This window comes from Schistocerca cancellata, chromosome 5 (genome assembly GCF_023864275.1).
Source record: "Schistocerca cancellata isolate TAMUIC-IGC-003103 chromosome 5, iqSchCanc2.1, whole genome shotgun sequence".
Classification (NCBI taxonomy): Eukaryota; Metazoa; Arthropoda; class Insecta; order Orthoptera; family Acrididae; genus Schistocerca; species Schistocerca cancellata.
In genome coordinates this window covers 109834277-109853689 of record NC_064630.1, presented here as the reverse complement: position 1 = coordinate 109853689, position 19413 = coordinate 109834277, and the positions used below count along the sequence as shown (strand labels likewise).

Sequence of the window (19413 nt, the reverse complement as noted above, 5' to 3'; positions counted from 1 at the left end):
ACACAATTTCTCGACTTTGTACAACTAGCAATAGCTTGTAGATCTGTCTCTGTCGCCAGACAGTGTCATACGCGGATTTTCTCTGCCTCGTGATGGCTGGGTGTAATGTGCTGTCCTTAGGTTAGTTAGGTTTAAGTAGTTTTAAGTTCTAGGGGACTGATGACCATTGATGTTAAGTCCCATAGTGCTCAGAGCCAGTGTCATACGCAGCTGTCAGGTCGTTGAGGACAGCTGTTGATTTCCGATGGCCTTGGAAAATTGCTTCAATATGGGTAGTTAGGGCAAGAACGTGGTCGGTGCAGCTGAGTCCTTGTCTGAAGCCGGCTTGTTCAGCAGGGGTAGCAGCCTCGACGAACGGTGCTATTCTGGTTGGGAGGACTCGTTCCAAAAGTTTGAATGTACAACTGCGCAGGGCTATAGAGCGGTAGCAATGATTAATTTGATTTGATGACACTGCTCTCTGACAGCAAAACGGTTAACTGAATTTTATGTACTGTGCCTCTCCCCTGGTAGCTTTTGCAATCAGTGCTGTTTTTCAGTGGAACACGACGAGCACGCTGACTTCCTGGCATCCTGTCACCAAAACATATCAACGATTGAAGGCTCCTCGACGGGTGTGATGTCGCCGAGCCGCGGGCGGATGCAGAAGCAGCCGCAGAGGGCCGTCACGGGGCCGGGACCAGGTGGGGGCGGGCCGTACGGCAGCTACTGTACCCTGCGCAACGGCCTGCCTCTCAGGGAGCTGGCCCCAGTCAGCCCGCCGATGATGCACGTGAGTGTGCCCTCCGTGAATTACGTCCGTATTCCAGTTATCTTGTTGTTGTTGTTGTTGTGGTCTTCAGTCCGGAGACTGGTTTGATACATCTCTCCATGCTACTCTATCCTGTGCAAGCTTCTTCATCTCCAAGTACCCACTGCAGCCTACATCCTTGGAAATGGAAATGAGCGTTTGGCGTCATTGGCCGAGAGGCCCATTGCGGGACAGGTAAGGCCGCCTTGGTACAGGTCTTATTACATTCGACACCCCATTGGGCGACTTGCGAACCTTATGGGGATGAAATGATGAGGAATCCAGCACAATACTCAGTCCCTGAGAGGAGAAAATCCCCGACCCAGCCGGGAATAGAACCCGGGACCGCAGTACGGCAATCCGTCACGCTGACCATTCATATATCTGGGCGTACGTTATGTTGTATGGAAGCTGTAGAGTCAAAACTCCCGGAGGGACTGTTCCACTAGTAACTGTGCCGAGTGTGACGACGCACGTCGCAGCTCCATGCGGCGTATGTCACGAGTTTGGACAAGATACCTGGTCAGTGTGTTACCTCTCGCGTAAACCGACTTTGAACACGTGATAAAAAGTGCCAGACACGTCTGTTATAACACATCAGACATTAGAGAAGGATTCGTGTTTATGAGGCAACAGTGTCTTTTGTAGGTCTTCAGTATCTCAGAAGCAATGTCTCCAGACGCATAGGATGACCGCAGGTGTTTGATGAATTGGTACCACATCGCTTCGAGTGGACCCAGAGCAATGATTGGTGCACTGTGAATTCCGATTTGAATGCAGGGTGAAGGGACACCTAGCTACCAGCACAACGCTGAGACAAACGAACCACATACGTTTCAGCAGCCGATTATCGGCTCACTTCGATGATATTTCGATATTGGGCTCAACGGCTAAAAGCGATTTATTTTTATTTAGCGTATGGCATCTACAGAGTAAAATTGCACACATACTATTAACTAATATAATAATCGAATTACAAATATATTATTAAATGATTGATTGCAAACAACAATTTGCGAAAGATTAGGGAGACAGCCTATTACAAGTCCACATCTAAGCAGGTGACCCACTGAACAACACGTGGAGCAGCATACATCATATCCCTCCATTCTCCTTCAAACCTACTCGCAGGACATTCGAAGATCAGGTGAGGGATTGTTTGTTCTTCTGCACCGCAGTGGCATCGTGGGTCATCAGTGAGTTTCCATTTGTGGTGAATGGCCTTACACCTGCCGTGGTTAGTTTTCACACGAAACCGAGCGGGGTGGCGCAGTGGTTAGACACTGGACTCGCATTCGGGAGGACGACGGTTCAATCCCGCGTCCGGCCATCCTGATTTAGGTTTTCCGTGATTTCCCTAAATCACTTCTGGCAAATGCCGGGATGGTTCCTCTGAAAGGGCACGGCCGACTTCCTTCCCAATACTTCCCTAATCCGATGAGACCGATGACCACGCTGTCTGGTCTCCTTCCCCAAACCAACCAACCAATCCTCACACGATTAAGTCTGCACCAAGTTCTTCTGGGCATTTGCATTCCTTCCACCGGTATCGAAGGATCAAAATCAGTAATGAGAGGATGGTGATTATTCAGCGACCAGTATTGCCTCCATTCTCTTGCTATGTCGTACGAAGTGTAGACGACCTACAAGACGGTGTACCCCGGGCAACGGTCCGTGACGACGGAACGGCAAACAGTCTACACACTAGGCGACCGAACTAGAATGAATTTCTGTCACAGTCAAGAAAATCTAAAGAGAAAAATGAAAAAAGCTAAAAACCATCAACGACATCGACATAGGACGATGGGGACTGTGACGGCAAGTAGTATGACCACAAGAATCCTGGTTTCACTTCTATCGAATTGACGGCCAAACGAGAGGTTGGCGTACAATCTATGGAGCTATGAGTACTGTGTGTGTGAACAAAGTTGCTTCCAGGCAGGGGACGGCTCAATCAAGGTCTGGGCTACGATTACATGAACGCAACTAGATCCTACAGACCAGCTGCAGATATACGTTATGTGGACCACCTGCATATTAGTATAGAACAATATGACATTCACACCCCTTCTATTGGACGCAGGTGGCTAGATGAACACCACAGAGAGTTAAGATCATCCGATCTTAGCCAGTTCAGTCTTTATAAGCTGTTTCCTGTAGCTATTTATGGTCGATGCTATCTCTCCGGTAACTTCATGACCACGGCTTGGCCCAGAGCTTATCCGATCGAGCACTTATTAGGTGTTCTCCATACGCATGTAGCCTCCGTGAACTCACAATCGAGAACATAAGAACAACTGTAGCTTCTGCTGTATGACGTGTGGATCATCATGTTTCCAAGATGTTTCCAAGATCTTGGTTCAAATGTCTCTGAGCACTATGGGACTTAACATCTGTGGTCAACAGTCCCCTAGAACTTAGAACTACTTAAACCTAACTAACCTTAGGACATCACACACATCCATACCTGAGACAGGATTCGAACCTGCGACTGTGGCGGTCACGCGGTGCCAGACGGAAGCGCCTAGAACCGCTCGGCCTCACCGGCCGGCTGTCCGAACTGACCTCTCGATTACGTCCCACAAATATTCTGTGGGATTCATGTCGGGGGATCAGCGTAGTCAAATCATTCGCTCGAATCGTCCAGAATGTTCTTCAAACCAATCGCGAACAACTGTGGCCCAGTAACATAGCCCATTGTCATGCATAAGAATTCCATTATTGTTTGGGAACACATGAAGCCCGTGAATTGCTCCACGTGGACTCCAGGTAGCCGAACATAGCAATTTCCGGTCAATGGTCGGTTCAGTTGAACAGAAGACACAGTCCACTCCATGTAAAAACACAGCCCACACCACTGCGGACCTACCAAGCACAGTGCCTTGATAACAATTTGGAACCGTGGTTTCGTATGGTCTGCGCCACACTCGAATCCGGTCATCAGCTCTTACCAACTGACCAGGGTACGGTTTTCCCATCGTCTAGCATCCAACCGATATGGTCACAGGCCTAGGAGTTGCGTTGCAGGCGGTGTCGTGGTGTAAGCAAAGTCACTCGCGTCGAGATACTTTCGTCGTGTGTCCCATATTGACTTCTGCATTTATCTTACACATTGTTACTTGTCTGATAGCTCTCACAACTTTACGCAAACACTGCTGTTCCTGGTCGTTAAGCGAAGTCGTCTGCCACTGCAGTGCCCGTGGTGAGAGGCAATAATTGAAATTTGGTATTCACAGCACACTCTTGTCACTGTGGATATCGGTATAATGAATTCTCTGACGATTCCCGAAGTGCAATGTCCCAAGCGTCTAGCTCCAACTACCATTCCGCCTTCAAAGTCTCTTAATTACCATCGTGGGGCCATAATAACGTAGGAAAGCTTTGCTCATGAGTCACCTGAGTGTGAATGATAGCTCCGCTCTTTTATATTTCCTGTACGCAACACTAGCGCCATCTTTATACTTGCATATCGCTATCCCATTACATAAATCATCGTGAACATAAGCTCTTTTTTGTACTATGTTGTCAACTTACTATTTACTTCCTATGGAACAATATAGTGAAATTTTGTGTTGCTTTTTGACACTTGTAAAATGACAGATCGTTCTGCTGATGCTTCATGTTTACAAGTAAAATATATCTTAGGTACTCAGATGTTTTTTGTCAGAGATATTGTGTATTATGTAGATGAGTGATGTTAATGTTGTCCATTATTTTCTGTTTATCTTGTTGCTTTTATCCCATTTCTCATTCTACTACAGATAATTTTTATGTCTGAGACCGCTCTGTTCCTTGAGATGTCATTCGGATATCTGTTTGTGTGTGCATAAATTTCCAGTTCTTCCAACAGATTCATGGTTCGACCTTTGGAATCCCATGCAGAATTTTCATAATTATATCGCTTATGTTCACTCGATCATTTTTGATTTTGAAGTGTAGGTAAAGACTTGATTGTCTGCTTTCATAATCTCTCGTCTATTATTTAAATTCAAGAAATAAACAATTTGCAGTTAATTTTGTCCATTGTATAAAGAATATGTCATATTATGACTTTGCCCAGCGAAGAAGAACATTTTCTATGACTTGTGGCCACTCAGCCCAATTTTTTTTTTCTAGATGGTAATTCATTGAAACCCTCAGCTGTTGACAGGTGTTGCTGATATACCTCGATGGGAACAGCTGAAAATGTGTGCCCGACCGGCATTCGAACCCAGGATTTCCTGCTTACATGGCAGACGCTCTATCCATCTGAGCCACCGAGGACAATGATGAATAGCGCGACTGCAGGGAATTATCCCTTGCACGCCTCCCATGAGACACACATACCCAACTGTCCACAATCTACATACGTAATATACCTAATAGATATTTGCCCATCCAATCACTATTCGACGGTGACGATTCCCGTAACAGTCCGTAAGAGTTCGGGCAACCTGTGCGCATTCGCACAGACGAAGTTCAACGGATGGGTAGCCTTTAAACTACACAGGGTGGTCAGAAAATGTGTGAAATGCTTGTAGGGATGTTACAGGGCAGGTTGCACTGAGACATAAATGTTAAGAAAGAAATTCGATACGTTGCTCCGTTTCCGAGTTATTTAGCATTGAAGTTAGCCAATCGGGAAGTCGCGCTCGTACATTCAAGTTTCAGCTAACGAGACAAAGCACTCGTTGGGCAACACCGTCCCTGGCAGGCCATTTGAATGTGAGCGCGCGACGCCCCGATTGGCAACGTATCGAATTTCTTTCTTAACATTTATGTCTCAGTACAACCTGCCCTGTAACATCCCTACAATCATTTCACATCCCTACATCCCTGTATATATGAAGATAGTAACTGTACTCGAAAGAACAGATACTATTTTGTAGCTTTTTCTCTGGCAGGTAAATACTAATACCTAGGCCTATTTCTGTTCCTCGCAGTCTGGAGCCGAGCAGGACTTGCACACGTCAGCGCAGACCACGGGCGCGTCGCTAGAGCACGCGGGCACACCGGTCGGCGTGATGGCGCACATGTCTTCTGCGACGCTGCCTCGCCACTGGCAGTCGCCGGGGGCGGTGCCGGCGTCGGCGTCGTCGGTGGTGGCGACGCCTGCCGGCTACCCCGTGCCTCCGCGGCGTCATCTCTACTCCAGCCCCGTCCACCTGCTGACGTCAGAGCAGCTCACTGCGGCAGGGCCGGTGGCCAACAAGCGCGAGAGCACCGTCTGACCGGAGGCCGAGCTCTGAGGCCCGGGTCCGGGGGACCCGGGGGCGGACCGGGGGCGGCGTCGCTCCCGCGCCGGCGCCACCTCCAGCAGGAGGCTGCGACCCGCCAACCCGCGCTCGCCACGCCAGCTCCCCGCCGACCTGGACCCCGACATCGCCGACGTTGCTCTCTGATGCCACTGTACCACAAGTGTATACTCAGGGATGATGTAGCTCTGCAGTGAACACATAGCTCTGCAATGCCTGAAACAGTGGACTAAATAGTTATACCGTTCCGCTAAGTCTGAACTGTGAACCAGCATGTATCGGCAAATACGAATTACCGACTACAGACCACGCGTCCCAGGATAACCATGAAGCGACGTCTATAGCTCTGGACGATAAAACTTCGGGAGAAGACATCGCTAATTTGGGTAAAAGAATTAATCTGTGTTAATATGAGAACAGAAATTCGTAAATACAATCACACCGTGTACATAACACAGCAGGTACACTGAGTGATGTTTGCAAAACTCAGAAATCGTGTCTATATAGTGTCCCATTTTTCATGAATACATACATCTGACCATGCTGCAGTTCCCAAACATGTCTTCGTTAGTGCGAAGACCCGCCGATCATGACCGACCATGCGTATGGCCGTACCAAGCGGCAGAGGGAACACGGCGGGTAGGTAAAGCACGAGGAGATGCGAGCTCTAGTGGCGAGTAAGTTAATCACGTGGCGCCCGAGACATCTGCGATGTCGCAAGTGCGTATAGTCGAGTAAAGGCAGCCCCACTTCTTGCGTCATCTCCAGTAACAAATGCCAAGTCATACGCAGTTATTCACCCTCGTTTTGTCGCACTGCAGCCAGGTGAGAACCACATATGAATTTCTGTCATCTACATTCTACACTCCAATACTTGCTTCTGAGCTTGCCGGCCGACAGAGTGCAACAATATACACATGGAAAGATAGGTCGTTATGAGAAGCAGTCGTTTAGATACATAGCTCTTCGAGTCTCACCGAACAGTTGAGTGCTGGTGCCGTAAGTCAAGAGGGCATGCAGCCCACGGCGTTAGCCTAGTTCTGCGTAACGTATCTGGTGGGATATTCAGCATCTATGTGACTGTACATGCACACCTACACTCCTATATAACGTGAGGCGCACAGCTTGTGGAGTGTTGCTGCTGTCACGTATTTTATTGATCTGTTTTATTCCACACTGTCGGATGAGGACAGTCTCTAAATTTTAGAAGTTGAGTTTCGTAGTCAGTCGCCATTCTGTCACAACGTGGACGGAAGGATCCTTCGGCTTGTGCTCAGGCTGACCTCATGTTTGCAGGAATTTATGATTTTTGAGGCTACAAATATGCAAAAACCTATTTTCCATCTTTATTTTCTTGTAACGTAACCATTAAGAAAATTCTTGCGAATTTCAATTGAAACAAAATGAATTATCAGGAACTTTGACCCCTATTTTCTCGACATTAGAGTCCATAATATGAGTTCCACAACATTTCATTGCAGTTTTGTAGCACTGAATAGACGCACGTCGATGGTGTGAAGCACGGTATCATTTACTTATGATGGTACCGCACTGATCCAAGGAATCTGCAGATTTTGTTGAGATGTATTAAACTCTATCGTTATCAGCGTAGTCAAATGATACGCTAGAATTGTCCGGAATGCTCTTCAAACCAAACGCTTAACTTTTTGGTAAATTCATGAGATATTTACGATGAACTATCTCGACGCGATGCTGTTATATTCTGAATGGTGTTATGTGCCCTCACTTCGACGATTTGTTAGTTACGGGTCATCAAGAGAAAAAATATCGATTTATCTCTCACGGGCTTTGTTGCAACTAGCTCTCAGATTTTGCATATTTGTAATCCTTACAACAATATCCTGTGCAGAAACAAGAGCTTTCTTGCAATGGCGATTGCAACTTGTGTAAAATTCTTTAATCGGAGGAAAACGCGCTACCTACAGTAAAGGAAACCAATACAATATTACCATGGCCCTTTTGTATATTAGTTGTTTTTTGCAGTTTCGTATGAAGAAACTTTATAGAAAATTAACACAGAAATTCAATCAGTTTCACTTTGTTAACTGAGCATGCGGTTTTTCAGTAATTATCGAAACAAAATTTTCCAGTAACAAGACAGATCCATACAGTTTTTCTGTATCTCTGCAATACTCTAAATTCTTGTCTGAACTACACAACCCAGTTGTCTTACACTGTGATCCTGTTGCTATTCATGAAACAGCTTGCCTTTTCCCGCTGTCTGTACACGAGAAGGTACTACATACGTTGCTCATTAAAGTCAAAGTAAGTGTATGATTTCCACGAACATTTAAAATTTTGAGCAACATACATCTGCCACGAAGGCACTGCTTGTATAATATTCTGACAGGATAAAATAAAAATGGATATTGTGTAAGTCCTCAGAAAGTTTGTATATAGCTTCTGGTTTTTGAATCCCACAATGACGAGTACATTTGCTCGTAAGAAATTGTGAAACAAGTCTTGAATAGAAACATGTCAAATCTTGGTAGAAACAGGGTAATTTCAACTACTGAAAATGGATATAAAATGATAACAAACGTTTGTGCTCACGAATTTCTTTGCTGTAAGTATCTACGTGGGACTGCCCTTGATTTTCCTGTAAATTTATGGACATTTGAAGTTTGGCGCGTTAGCATTTTCATTGTCGTGGAGAATGGATGATACATCACAAATCTAAACAAACTACTCATTTTTAAACGTGAGAACAGGTTGTGTGTAACTACCCTTCGTACAGTGTGTGCAACAATGATATCTCAGACATTATCAGTGACAGACAATGAATGAACTGAAATAATTTTTTGAGAAACAGTCAAGTGCCCTTTTGTAAACTACTCATGTTTGTGAATGAACTGTTTTTGTATCCTGTTCTTTGTGGTATAACAATACTTTTTCGGTGTTTGTATATATGGTAAATCAAATTGTTCAAAACTCAAGGAAGAGGATACGAACTCGTTACTGAACATACTAATAAATGTTTAAAATATCTTTAAAGAACATGACATGTAAGAAAAACACTTTGTGTATTTTTGTTACTCCTTACAATTAAATAACTGTTTCTTTGCACATTTCCCTCAATGGATCAATGTAATCACTTTTTACGTAATTCATATATCTATTCAAACGACAATATAATTTTAAATGTAATAAATGATTTCATTAACACAGTAAACACACTATTTCAAATATGGAAAGACAAATGTATAGCTTGGAATTTTGAGACTTCTTATTCTTCAGCTTATCTCTTATTCACTTTGTAAAATGTTTCAGCTAGAGAAAAAGCCTCTGACATTTTAGAAAGGAACGGCAAACGGTAGTTTTTAGTATTTGTTCTCACACTTCCAAAAGAATTCAGTTTTGTATATACACTGCCGGAAAAAAAAATTACTATAGCCATTTAGAAGTTTGCATTTCACTTAAAATTTGTTGTTTTAAAAGTGAATATGGAGTAAATGAAATGATTATTTTTACAGGTCGATAGCACAAGCGGTTCTGAAATCCCGGGTATCGAAGCCAGCTGGAACACCGAAATTAATACGTAGTGTAGCCGCCGCAGGCGGAAATGCAGGCTCTTAGACTCTGGTATCCATTCGATCATACAGATGGCGAATACTGTCCTGGGATATGTTATAGTACACCTGCTCGATATGTGCAGGTAGTTTTGTAAGAGTTGGGGGTTGACGACTCGCGTTGGTCAGTTATATTGCTCAGGGAAGTCGCTACGCATCTTATAGAGCACGATGAGCGTGCAGCGTCTGGGCTAGCACTATCCTGTGGGTACAACAATCACCTTTTTGTTGCAACATTGGCAAAGGAAAGAATGTAACAACTTTCTCCAGGTACCAAGCCTTCCAGAGACATCAAAGGTGAACGAGAATAGTACACTACAGGCCATTACAATTGCTACACCACGACGATGACGTGCTACAGACGCGAAATTTAACCGACAGGAAGAAGATGCAGTGATATGCAAATGATTAGCTTTTCAGAGCAATCACACAAGGCTGGTGCCGGTGGCGATACCTACAACGTGCTCACATGAGGAAAGTTTCCAACCGATTTCTCATACACAAACAGCAGTTGACCGACGTTGCCTGGTGAAACGTTGTTGTGATGCCTCGTGTAAGGAGGAGAAATGCGTACCATCACGTTTCCAACTATGATAAAGGTCGGATTGCAGCCTATCGCGATTGCGGTTTATCATATCACGACATTTCTGCTCGCGTTGGTCGAGATCCAATGACCGTTGGCAGAATATGGAATCGGTGGGTTCTCGAGGGTAATAGGGAACGCTGTGCTGGATTCCCACGGCCTCGTATCACTAGCACTCGAGATGACAGGCATCTTATCCGCATGGCTGTAACGGATCGTGCAGCCACGTCTCGATCCCTGAGTCAACAGATGGGGACGTTTGCAAGACCACAACCATCTGCACGAACAGTTCGACAACGTTTCCGGCAGCATGGGCTATCAACTCGGAGACCATGGCTGCGGTTCCCCTTGACGCTGCATCACAGACAAGAGCGCCTGCGATGATGTACTCAACGACGAACCTGGGTGCACGAATGGCAAAACGTCATTTTTTCGGATGAATCCAGGTTCTGTTTACAGCATCATGATGGTCGCATCTGTCTTTGGAGACATCGCAGTGAACGCACATTGGAAGCGTGTGTGTATTCGTCATCGCCATACTGGCGTATCACCCGGCGTGATGGTATGGGGTGCCATTGGTTACACGCCTCGGTCCCCTCTTTTTCACATTGACGGCACTTTGAACAGTGCACGTTTCATTTCAGATGTGTTACGACCCGTGGCTCGACACTTCATTCGATCCCTGCGAAACCCTACATTTCAGCAGGATAATGCACGACCGCATGTTGAAGGTCCTGTACGGCCCTTTCTGGATACAGAAAATGTTCGACTGCTGCCCTGGCCAGCACATTCTCCTGATGTCTCACCAATTGAGAACGTCTGATCAATGGTGACCGAGCAACTGGCTTGTCACATTACGCAAATCACTACTCTTAATAAACTTTGGTATCGTGTTGAAGCTGCATGGGCAGCTGTACCTGTACACACTATCCAAGCTCTGTTTGACTCAATGCCCAGGCGTATCAAAGCCGTTACTATGGCCAGAGGTGGTTGCTCTGGGTACTGATTTCTCTGGATCTATGCACCCAAATTGCGTGAAATTGTAACTACATGTAAGTTGTAGTATAATATATTTGTCCTATGAATACCCATTTATCATCTGCATTTCTTGTTGGTGTAACAATTTTAATGGCCAGTAGTGTAGTTTATCGCAGTCCTGACCATAAGGCCTGGGGTTCAAATGGTTCAAATGGCTCTGAGCACTATGGGACTTAACATCTATGGTCATCAGTCCCCTAGAACTTAGAACTACTTAAACGTAACTAACCTAAGGACAGCACACAACACCCAGTCATCACGAGGCAGAGAAAATCCCTGACCCCGCCGGGAATCGAACCCGGTAACCCGCGCGTGGGAAGCGAGAACGCTACCGTACGACCACGAGCTGCGGACAAGGCCTGGGGTGGGACGTTGTGTCTTGCACGAATGCACTCACCGTGATTACGTCTACTCGTACACGAAAAAGACCATCACTTGTGTGCAGTTAGAATCTGCTTTCATCACTGAAGACCAAGGTTCGCCATTCCGTCCTCCAAGTGATCCTTTGCTGGAGGCAGTCGAACCGTGAACTTCGATGCTATGCTGTGAGTGGATGGCGGGCTGGAGGTTTGCTTACCCGTAGTTCCACTTCAACAATTATTGCCAGATAATCGTCTTATAATGGGTGCAAAGAATTGCTGCCAAGTAAGATACTTTGATGAGGCTTAAAAATTGTTGTACCTTGGTACACTTTTCAGACTTTCGCCTCCAGCCAGCCCTGTAAAAATAGTTTGAAACATTCTTTCATTATATTTTGAAATGATAGCCTTCACTTCATTTGTGTGATGCAGTCTTTTTTTGAAATTACAAAAATTACTCCTGAAAGGTACGACGTGCAACATGGTTATATACCCGGGAACAAATATTCTATTCAGATTTTGAAAGTATTACATTCAAGGAAATGTACATGCTGTGTATAACAGTTTACTTGTTATACTGTTACTCTACTATACACCATTAACCAGTATGTGAAGTGAAATTCTCCAGAAATATTATCAAAAAGCAGTTACAAGTTGAAGACACTTTGATGTAGAAGCTACTGGAAACTAACACAAATTTACATTTTCAAAATGGGAAAATTGTAAAGACATAAAAAAACTGAGTTTATTCGTAAATGTCGCATGTTTCATCGTGACAAAGCTTCTTGAATTCGGGGGGGGGGGGGGGGGTATTTGAATTCGGGTGTTCCAGATGGTGCATGACTGGCCAAATATGGCTTAACCGTCCACACATTATGAACTCGTTTAAAGATATAAAGTATTCCTTTCACCATAGAAGTCTCTGAGGAGTTAATACATTCGAAATAGTTATCAAAGTTACCGTTTGGGCTGCGTATACAGCAGAGGCTGTATTGACCATCTTTTCATGCGAGAAGGGATAGTGGGTAAACGTTACATTGCAATTTGAGGACAATTTGTGGCCACACAGGTAGCGTTGGAGAATAGACAAGGTACCGAATGGTTCATACAGACCGCATCGCACTGAACAGGTGTTTCGCTATCTTGACGATAAATTTGGGAACAGAGTCAGTGCGTTGGCTTATTGCAAATTTACTACCTCAGGTATCGATTGGCCTCCGTTTTCTGCCAACCGGAACCATCCCACCACGCTGGACGAGCTTTAATCGGTGATCTGTGTGGCATTTTAATCCATTTCCGTTGTGACACTACAGGATGAGATTGCAAATTTCATTGTTCGTTTACGCCGTGTGCGTGGTGCGAGTGGTAGACATTTCGACAATATTGTGATGTGCCTGCAAAAACTGCTTGGAGGGGACGAGTTTTATGCTCATCTTTTTAGAGATGGTTCTGGACCAGACTTTTCGATAGAGGATGTCAAATTAAACGCCTTTCAGCCGTCAAATTTCAAATTTATTTATTTGGTAACTAGTTTCAGAGTTTTACTACGCCACGTTCAGGCCCCCGACTTGACGTGTAGGAAGAATCTACAACGGTTCTGATCAAAACAGGGGCCAGCAATACTGGTATTAGTAGATATTTGTTACCGGGATCACTTCAAACATCATCTGCCGACTCTTAGATCCAACGGTCTGCAGGTGATGGTTGAAGTGATCCCTGTAACAAATATCTACTAATACCAGTATGGCTGGCCCCTGTTTTGATCAGAACCGTGGCAGATTCTCCCTACACGCCAAGTCGGGGGCCTGAACATGGCATAGTAAAACTCTGAAACTAGTTACAAAATAAATAAGGTTCAAATTTGACGGCTGAAAGGTGTTTAATTTGACATCTTCTGATATTCCAGAAGGTGTACATCGGCCAGCGCCATCTGTTAGCAGCTTTCAGAACTTTTCCGATTCTTCTGTATAACGTCTGTATAAAATTCTTACAGCTTTCACAATAAACATACCTTTTATTATGCTCGTTAACTTTCGAAATATTTAATTCCGATATTGTGACTCCTTCCCTGGACACCCTGTATATGCGAAGCTATAAGGATGACGTATTTAACAACGTGAGCTTATTCTGATATTTTACAGTATACTTTCCAGCTATTTTTGGTACCTTTTAGTGGTGCCAACCTAATCCACTTACGGCGTGTCCCGTTAAAGACAAAAGTCGACCTAGAGCATTGTTCTCCTTTTAGTTGCAAAGCTAATATTTTTGAACAGGTAGTTATATACATACTGAAAATAGAGTAGAGCATATTTCAGCTGGAGGGTGACTGCAAAGCAAGAAAAATAACTACTGTTTCTTGGTCTGCCTTGAGAGGACAATTGTGAGAAATTGCTTTTTCCTCTGCCACGTTGTTCCGTATCAGACATATGTTGAGCAGTGTCCATAGGAGCTGAATCCACCTAACGTATAAGAAGAACTATCTGGATAACAGTTCCCGAAAAGTCACAGTACTTGCACGTGATGACTAGCTGCAGAGACGTACGTTGTAAGGCAGAAATTGTTTGGCAAATGTAATCAGCAGCCTCCGCCCTGTTAGCCACTGAATAATTAGCGACTGAGTGCCTAAAAAATTCACCACTATTATCTCTTTTAGCTAAGGAACGTGTACTAACAAGTACGTGCAGCACGATAGGATCGACCGGTGGCGACACCTACAGCTTGCTGACATGAGGAAAGTTTCCTACTGATTTCTCATACACAAACAACAGTTGACCAGCGTTGCCTGGTGAACTGGTGAAACGTTGTTGTGATGCCTCGTGTAAGGAGGAGAAATGCATACCATCACGATTCCGACCTTGATAAAGGTCGGATTGTAGCATATCGCGATTGCGGGTTATCGTATCGCGACATTGCTGCTCGCGTTGGTCGAGATCCAATGACTGTTAGCAGAATATGGAATCTGTGGGTTCAGGAGGGTAATATGGAATGCCGTGCTGGATTCCAACGGCCTCGTATCACTAGCGGTCCAGATGACAGTCATCTTATCGCCATGGCTGTAACGGATCGTGCAGCCACGTCTCGATCCCTGAGTCAACAGATGGGACGTTTGCAAGACAACAACCAACTGCACGAACAGTTCGACGACGTTTACAACAGCATGGACTATCAGCTCGGAGACCATGGCTGCGGTTAACCTTGACGCTGCGTCACAGGCAGGAGCGCCTGCGATGGTGTACTCAACGACGAACCTTGGTGCACGAATGGCAAAACGTCTTTTTTTTTCAGATGAATCCAGGTTCTGTTTACAGCATCATCATGGTCGCATCTGTGTTTGGAGACATCGCAGTGAACGCACATTGGAAGCGTGTGTGTATTCGTCATCGCCATACTGGCGTATCACCCGGCGTGCTGGTATTGGTTACACGTCTCGATCTCCTCTTCTTCACAATGACGCACTTTGAAGACTGCACCTTTCATTTCAGATGTGTTACGACCCGTGGCTCTACCCTTCATTCGATCCCTACGAAACCTACATTTCAGCAGGATAATGCCCGACCGCATGTTGCAGGTCCTGTACGGGCCTTTCTGGGTACAGGAAATGTTCGACTGCTACCCTGGCCAGCACATTCTCCAGATGTCTCACCAACTGAAAACGTCTGGTCAATGGTGGCCGAGCAACTGGCTCGTCACAATACGCCAGTCACTACTCTTCATGAACCTGTGGTATCCTTTTGAAGCTGTATGGGCAGCTGTACCTGTACATGCCATCCAAGCTCCGTTTGACTCAATGCCCAGGCGTATCAAGGCCGTTATTACAATTACAGGTGGTTGATCTGGGTGAAAATGTAATCACATGTCAGTTGTAGCTTAAAATACTTGTCCAATGAATACCCGTTTATCATCTGCATTCTATCTAGGTGTATCAATGTTAATGGCCAGTAGTGTATATTGTATGAAATGTGTCAGAAAGGCGAATGACAATGAGTGGAGTACCCGAACGTTAAAATAATAATAAGGTCGAGCTTGTTATCTGAACCAAATACGTACAGGGATTATACGGAAATATGGAAACTCCGTTCGAAATGCATGCTTGAATATAAATTCAGATGCTAGACTAACCTGCAGGTAGCGCTGTTGTGTCGGACAACGAATGCCACCTGCGATAAAAAATGTTCAAATTTGGGTGAAATCCTATGGACTTAACTACTAAGGTCATCAGTCCCTAAGCTTACACACTACTAATTATCCGAAGGACAAACACACACACTCATGCTAGAGGGAGGAGTCGAACCTCTGCCGGGACCATCCGCTAATCCCGACCGGCGTCACCTGCGAAATGTCTTCAATGTGTCGCAAGTGGCAGACGAGGTCGGAATCGTATTTTGAATAGTAGTTAGTGCATTTTGTCGGTGCTAAGTAAATTGGAATGTGGGAAAATTGTTGGTGCTATCATAGTGGGTGCTTCCGTATACAAGGCAGAAGAGCTGTTTGGTGTTTCAAGTGGTACCATACTGAACACTTACGTGGCATACAGGGAAAGCGGAAGAAAATCAACCGCTAAGTCACAACGTGAGTGAAAGAATGTATTATTGTAGCAGACAGACAATGAAGAGGATTATAACGGAAACTAAGATGACGAGAGCGGCAAAAGTAACTGCAGATCTGGAAGTCACACTTGCGAATCCTGTGAGCACTAAACCACCGCGGATGGAGCTCCATAAGGAGGCTATTATAGGGCGAGCTGGAATTCCAAAGACACATATCGGTAAGGAAAATGCCCGTAACAGCAAAACGTGGTGCCGAAGCCGTAAAACCGGGACTAGGGGACTACGAAGAAAGTCATTTGGCCGGCAGAGTCTTTTTCATACTGTATCCACCTTCTGGGTAAAATTATTGGAAATTTGTGGTAAGTTCCAATGGGACCAAACTGCTGAGGTCATCGGTCCCTAGGCTTACACACTACCTAATCTAACTACCTTACGCTAAGGACAACACACACACCCATGCCCGAAGAAGGACTCGAACCGTCGACGGTGGCAGCCGCGCTAACCGTGGCAAGTCGCCCTAGACAGCACAGCTACCCAGCGCGGCTCCTCCGGCTGAGTTTACAGCTCAAGAGTCTAACATAATGGAGTTTGAGTGATGATTTGGGCAGCCGAACATTAGTATTCAATGAGCCCCAAAGCTACTCTGTAAGGTCGCAATACTGCCAACGATTACGTGACCATTTTGGCTGATCACGTCAATACCATGGTACAATCTTTGTTGCCACTGGTGATACTGTGTTCCTGGACGACAAGATCCCGGTTAACACACCTAGCATCGCTGAGGACTGGTTCTGCCTGTACGAGTATGAACTGTCGAATCTGCCCTGGCCACCACAGTCCCTGATCTTAATATTGGTGTGTCTTTGTAGTCTGCCCTGGAGACAATGGTGCGTAATCAGTATTCAGCTCCATCATCGTTTCCTGACTTGCCACTAGTTTCAAGTAAATGGCGTCTAAGATTCCCTTGAAAACCATACAAGACTGTCTTGTGAGAAAACTGGAAACGGTTTCGAAAAAGAACTATTTTCCTAAACGTGTTAGGCGTTGCAATTTGTTGTTTTTTTTTTTTTGTATTTCCATATTTTTATCCACCAATGTACCTCGCGCTTCATTAAAATGGCGTGGGGTCTTCAATGGAGAACAATACAATTCATGATTCCCATCAGAGGAGTGGTCATTGGGAAATGAGGAATCCAAGGCTTTAGTTACAAGTGACAGTTACAGCTTCTTAAGCTACTAATAGTATTAATTTTAGCAATTCTGTTTCCGCAAGGAAGATCCAATAAATACCAAATAAGTTACGTAATTTCCGTTTCTCAATTAAGCTAAGCGCTAGAAGAATTTCAACTACAGCTTAAAGTTCTAATAGTATTCACCACATCACTATTCCACATTGCAGTACTCCGAACTGAATTAGTGACAGCAACAGCGTGTAGTACGCGTTGTCTGCCTGATGAAGGTGAGGACAAGTTGTCTTTTGTTAAGATGTCTCTGAGACCGAAAATCTTCTCTTTAGGAATAAACACGGACTCTGCAAAGTATTATCGTGAGAAGCTTTGCAAGAGATTTTTATTTACGATATCTGATAGCACCAGATTTCGGCACCCATGTTTGTAGCGTATGTTTGTTGAGTGAACAGCTGTAGCAGGGCTCTTTGTCGTCTCTCCTCGCGAGTGTCTGAATTAAGACAGAGTGTCAAAAGATGGAATAAATTATCATTCGAGACGTATCGACTACCGTCGTTCCCTAGCTGGTAACTCATGTACTGATCATACGCAGGTGTCGGACTTCCTTTCTTACAGTAGATGTTTCGTAGCTCAGGACAGAACTGATTAACAAAGAGATGCAGCAGGGAAGCTACAGACCAATGACAGTGGGCTAGTCTGAAAAATCATCTGTTTAGAAATGGACAGGTAAGTGAAAGGTAGTTGTGTCACAAGTTCCCTAAACAATCACGCAAAGAAAAGCAACTGCTGGGCTAGCCGTAGGACAAGTCGGAAGATCAAAAGTTCACACAAACAACAACGTCTCCAAGGTAAAGACCCGTCTGCAGAGAGAGCGCAAAAATAAATTAACAGAACCACTACTACGAAAGGAGCTAGCTGTGAGTTAAAAATACGGCAAATGTAGCAGGGGTCGGACAACAGAGCTTACTAGCCACCTGTCGATACGCAAAGTACTTTTGCAGACGTTCGAAAGATAGCGTGTACTGCAATTCTAGATGCTTACAATAATTTCCACAACGAAACTCCGTCTCGGAATCTGGCAGAAAACCCAAAGCGATTCTGCTCATAAACAAAGCACACCAGTGCCAAGACTCAATCAGTACCTTCACTGCGCGATAACAACGGAGAAATCACTGATGACAATGCCACAAAAGCAGAGTTATCAAATACGGTTTTCCAAAACTCCTTCGCCAAAGAAGACGAAGTAAATATTCCTGCACTCTAATCAAGAACAACTGCCAGGATGAGAAACATAGTAGATATCCTCCTTGTAACAAAGCAGCTGAAATCACTTAACAATGGTAAGGCCGCCGGTCCAGATTGTCTACCAGTCATGTTCCTTTCAGAGTATGCTGACACAATAACTCGATGGCAATTACGTGCAACCGCTCGTTCACAGGAAGATCAGCACCTAAAGACTGGAAAATAGCTCAAGTCACATCAACACCCAAAAAGGGAGGGAAACAGGAGTAATTACAGGCCCATATAACTAACATCGATTTGCACTAGGGCTTTTAACATACACTGGGTTCGAACGTTATGAATTACCTCGAAGAAAACAATTAGTTGACGCATTGTCATCACGGATTCAGAAAATATTGTTCTTGTCGAACACAACTAGCCCTTTATACTCATGAAGTAATGGGTGCTATCGACAGGGGATCTCAAATTGATTCCATATTTTTAGATTTCCAGGAGGCTTTCGACACCGTTCTTCACAAGCGTCATTTAACCAACCTGCGTGCCTATGGAATATCGCCTCAGTTGTGCTATTGGATTCGTGATTTCCTGTCGCAAAGGTCACAGTTTTTAGTAAGAGACGGAAAGTCATCGAGTAAATCTGAAGTAAAATCCGGCGTTCCCCGAGGAAGTGTTGTAGGCCCTGTGTTTTTCCTGGTCTATATTAACATGATCTGAGTAGCCCTCTCAGATTGTTTGCAGATGATACTGTCATTTACCGTCTTGTAAAGTCATCAAATGATCAAAATGAATTGCAAAATGATTTAGATAAGATATCTGTATGGTGCGAAAAGTGGCAATTGACCC

At 44.7% G+C, this 19413-nt stretch overlaps 1 protein-coding gene across 1 annotated transcript in view; it reads left to right on the top strand.

The window, feature by feature from the left end:
• LOC126188386 (nephrin-like) overlaps positions 1-6000 on the top strand; it is a 1033277-nt gene extending 1027277 nt beyond the window's left edge. Inside the window, exons 12-13 of the mRNA XM_049929986.1 lie at positions 540-772; positions 5713-6000. Of these exons, the coding sequence (XP_049785943.1) occupies positions 540-772; positions 5713-6000 (521 nt within the window). The remainder of the gene's footprint in view (positions 1-539; positions 773-5712) is intronic.
• Positions 6001-19413: the final 13413 nt, after the last annotated feature.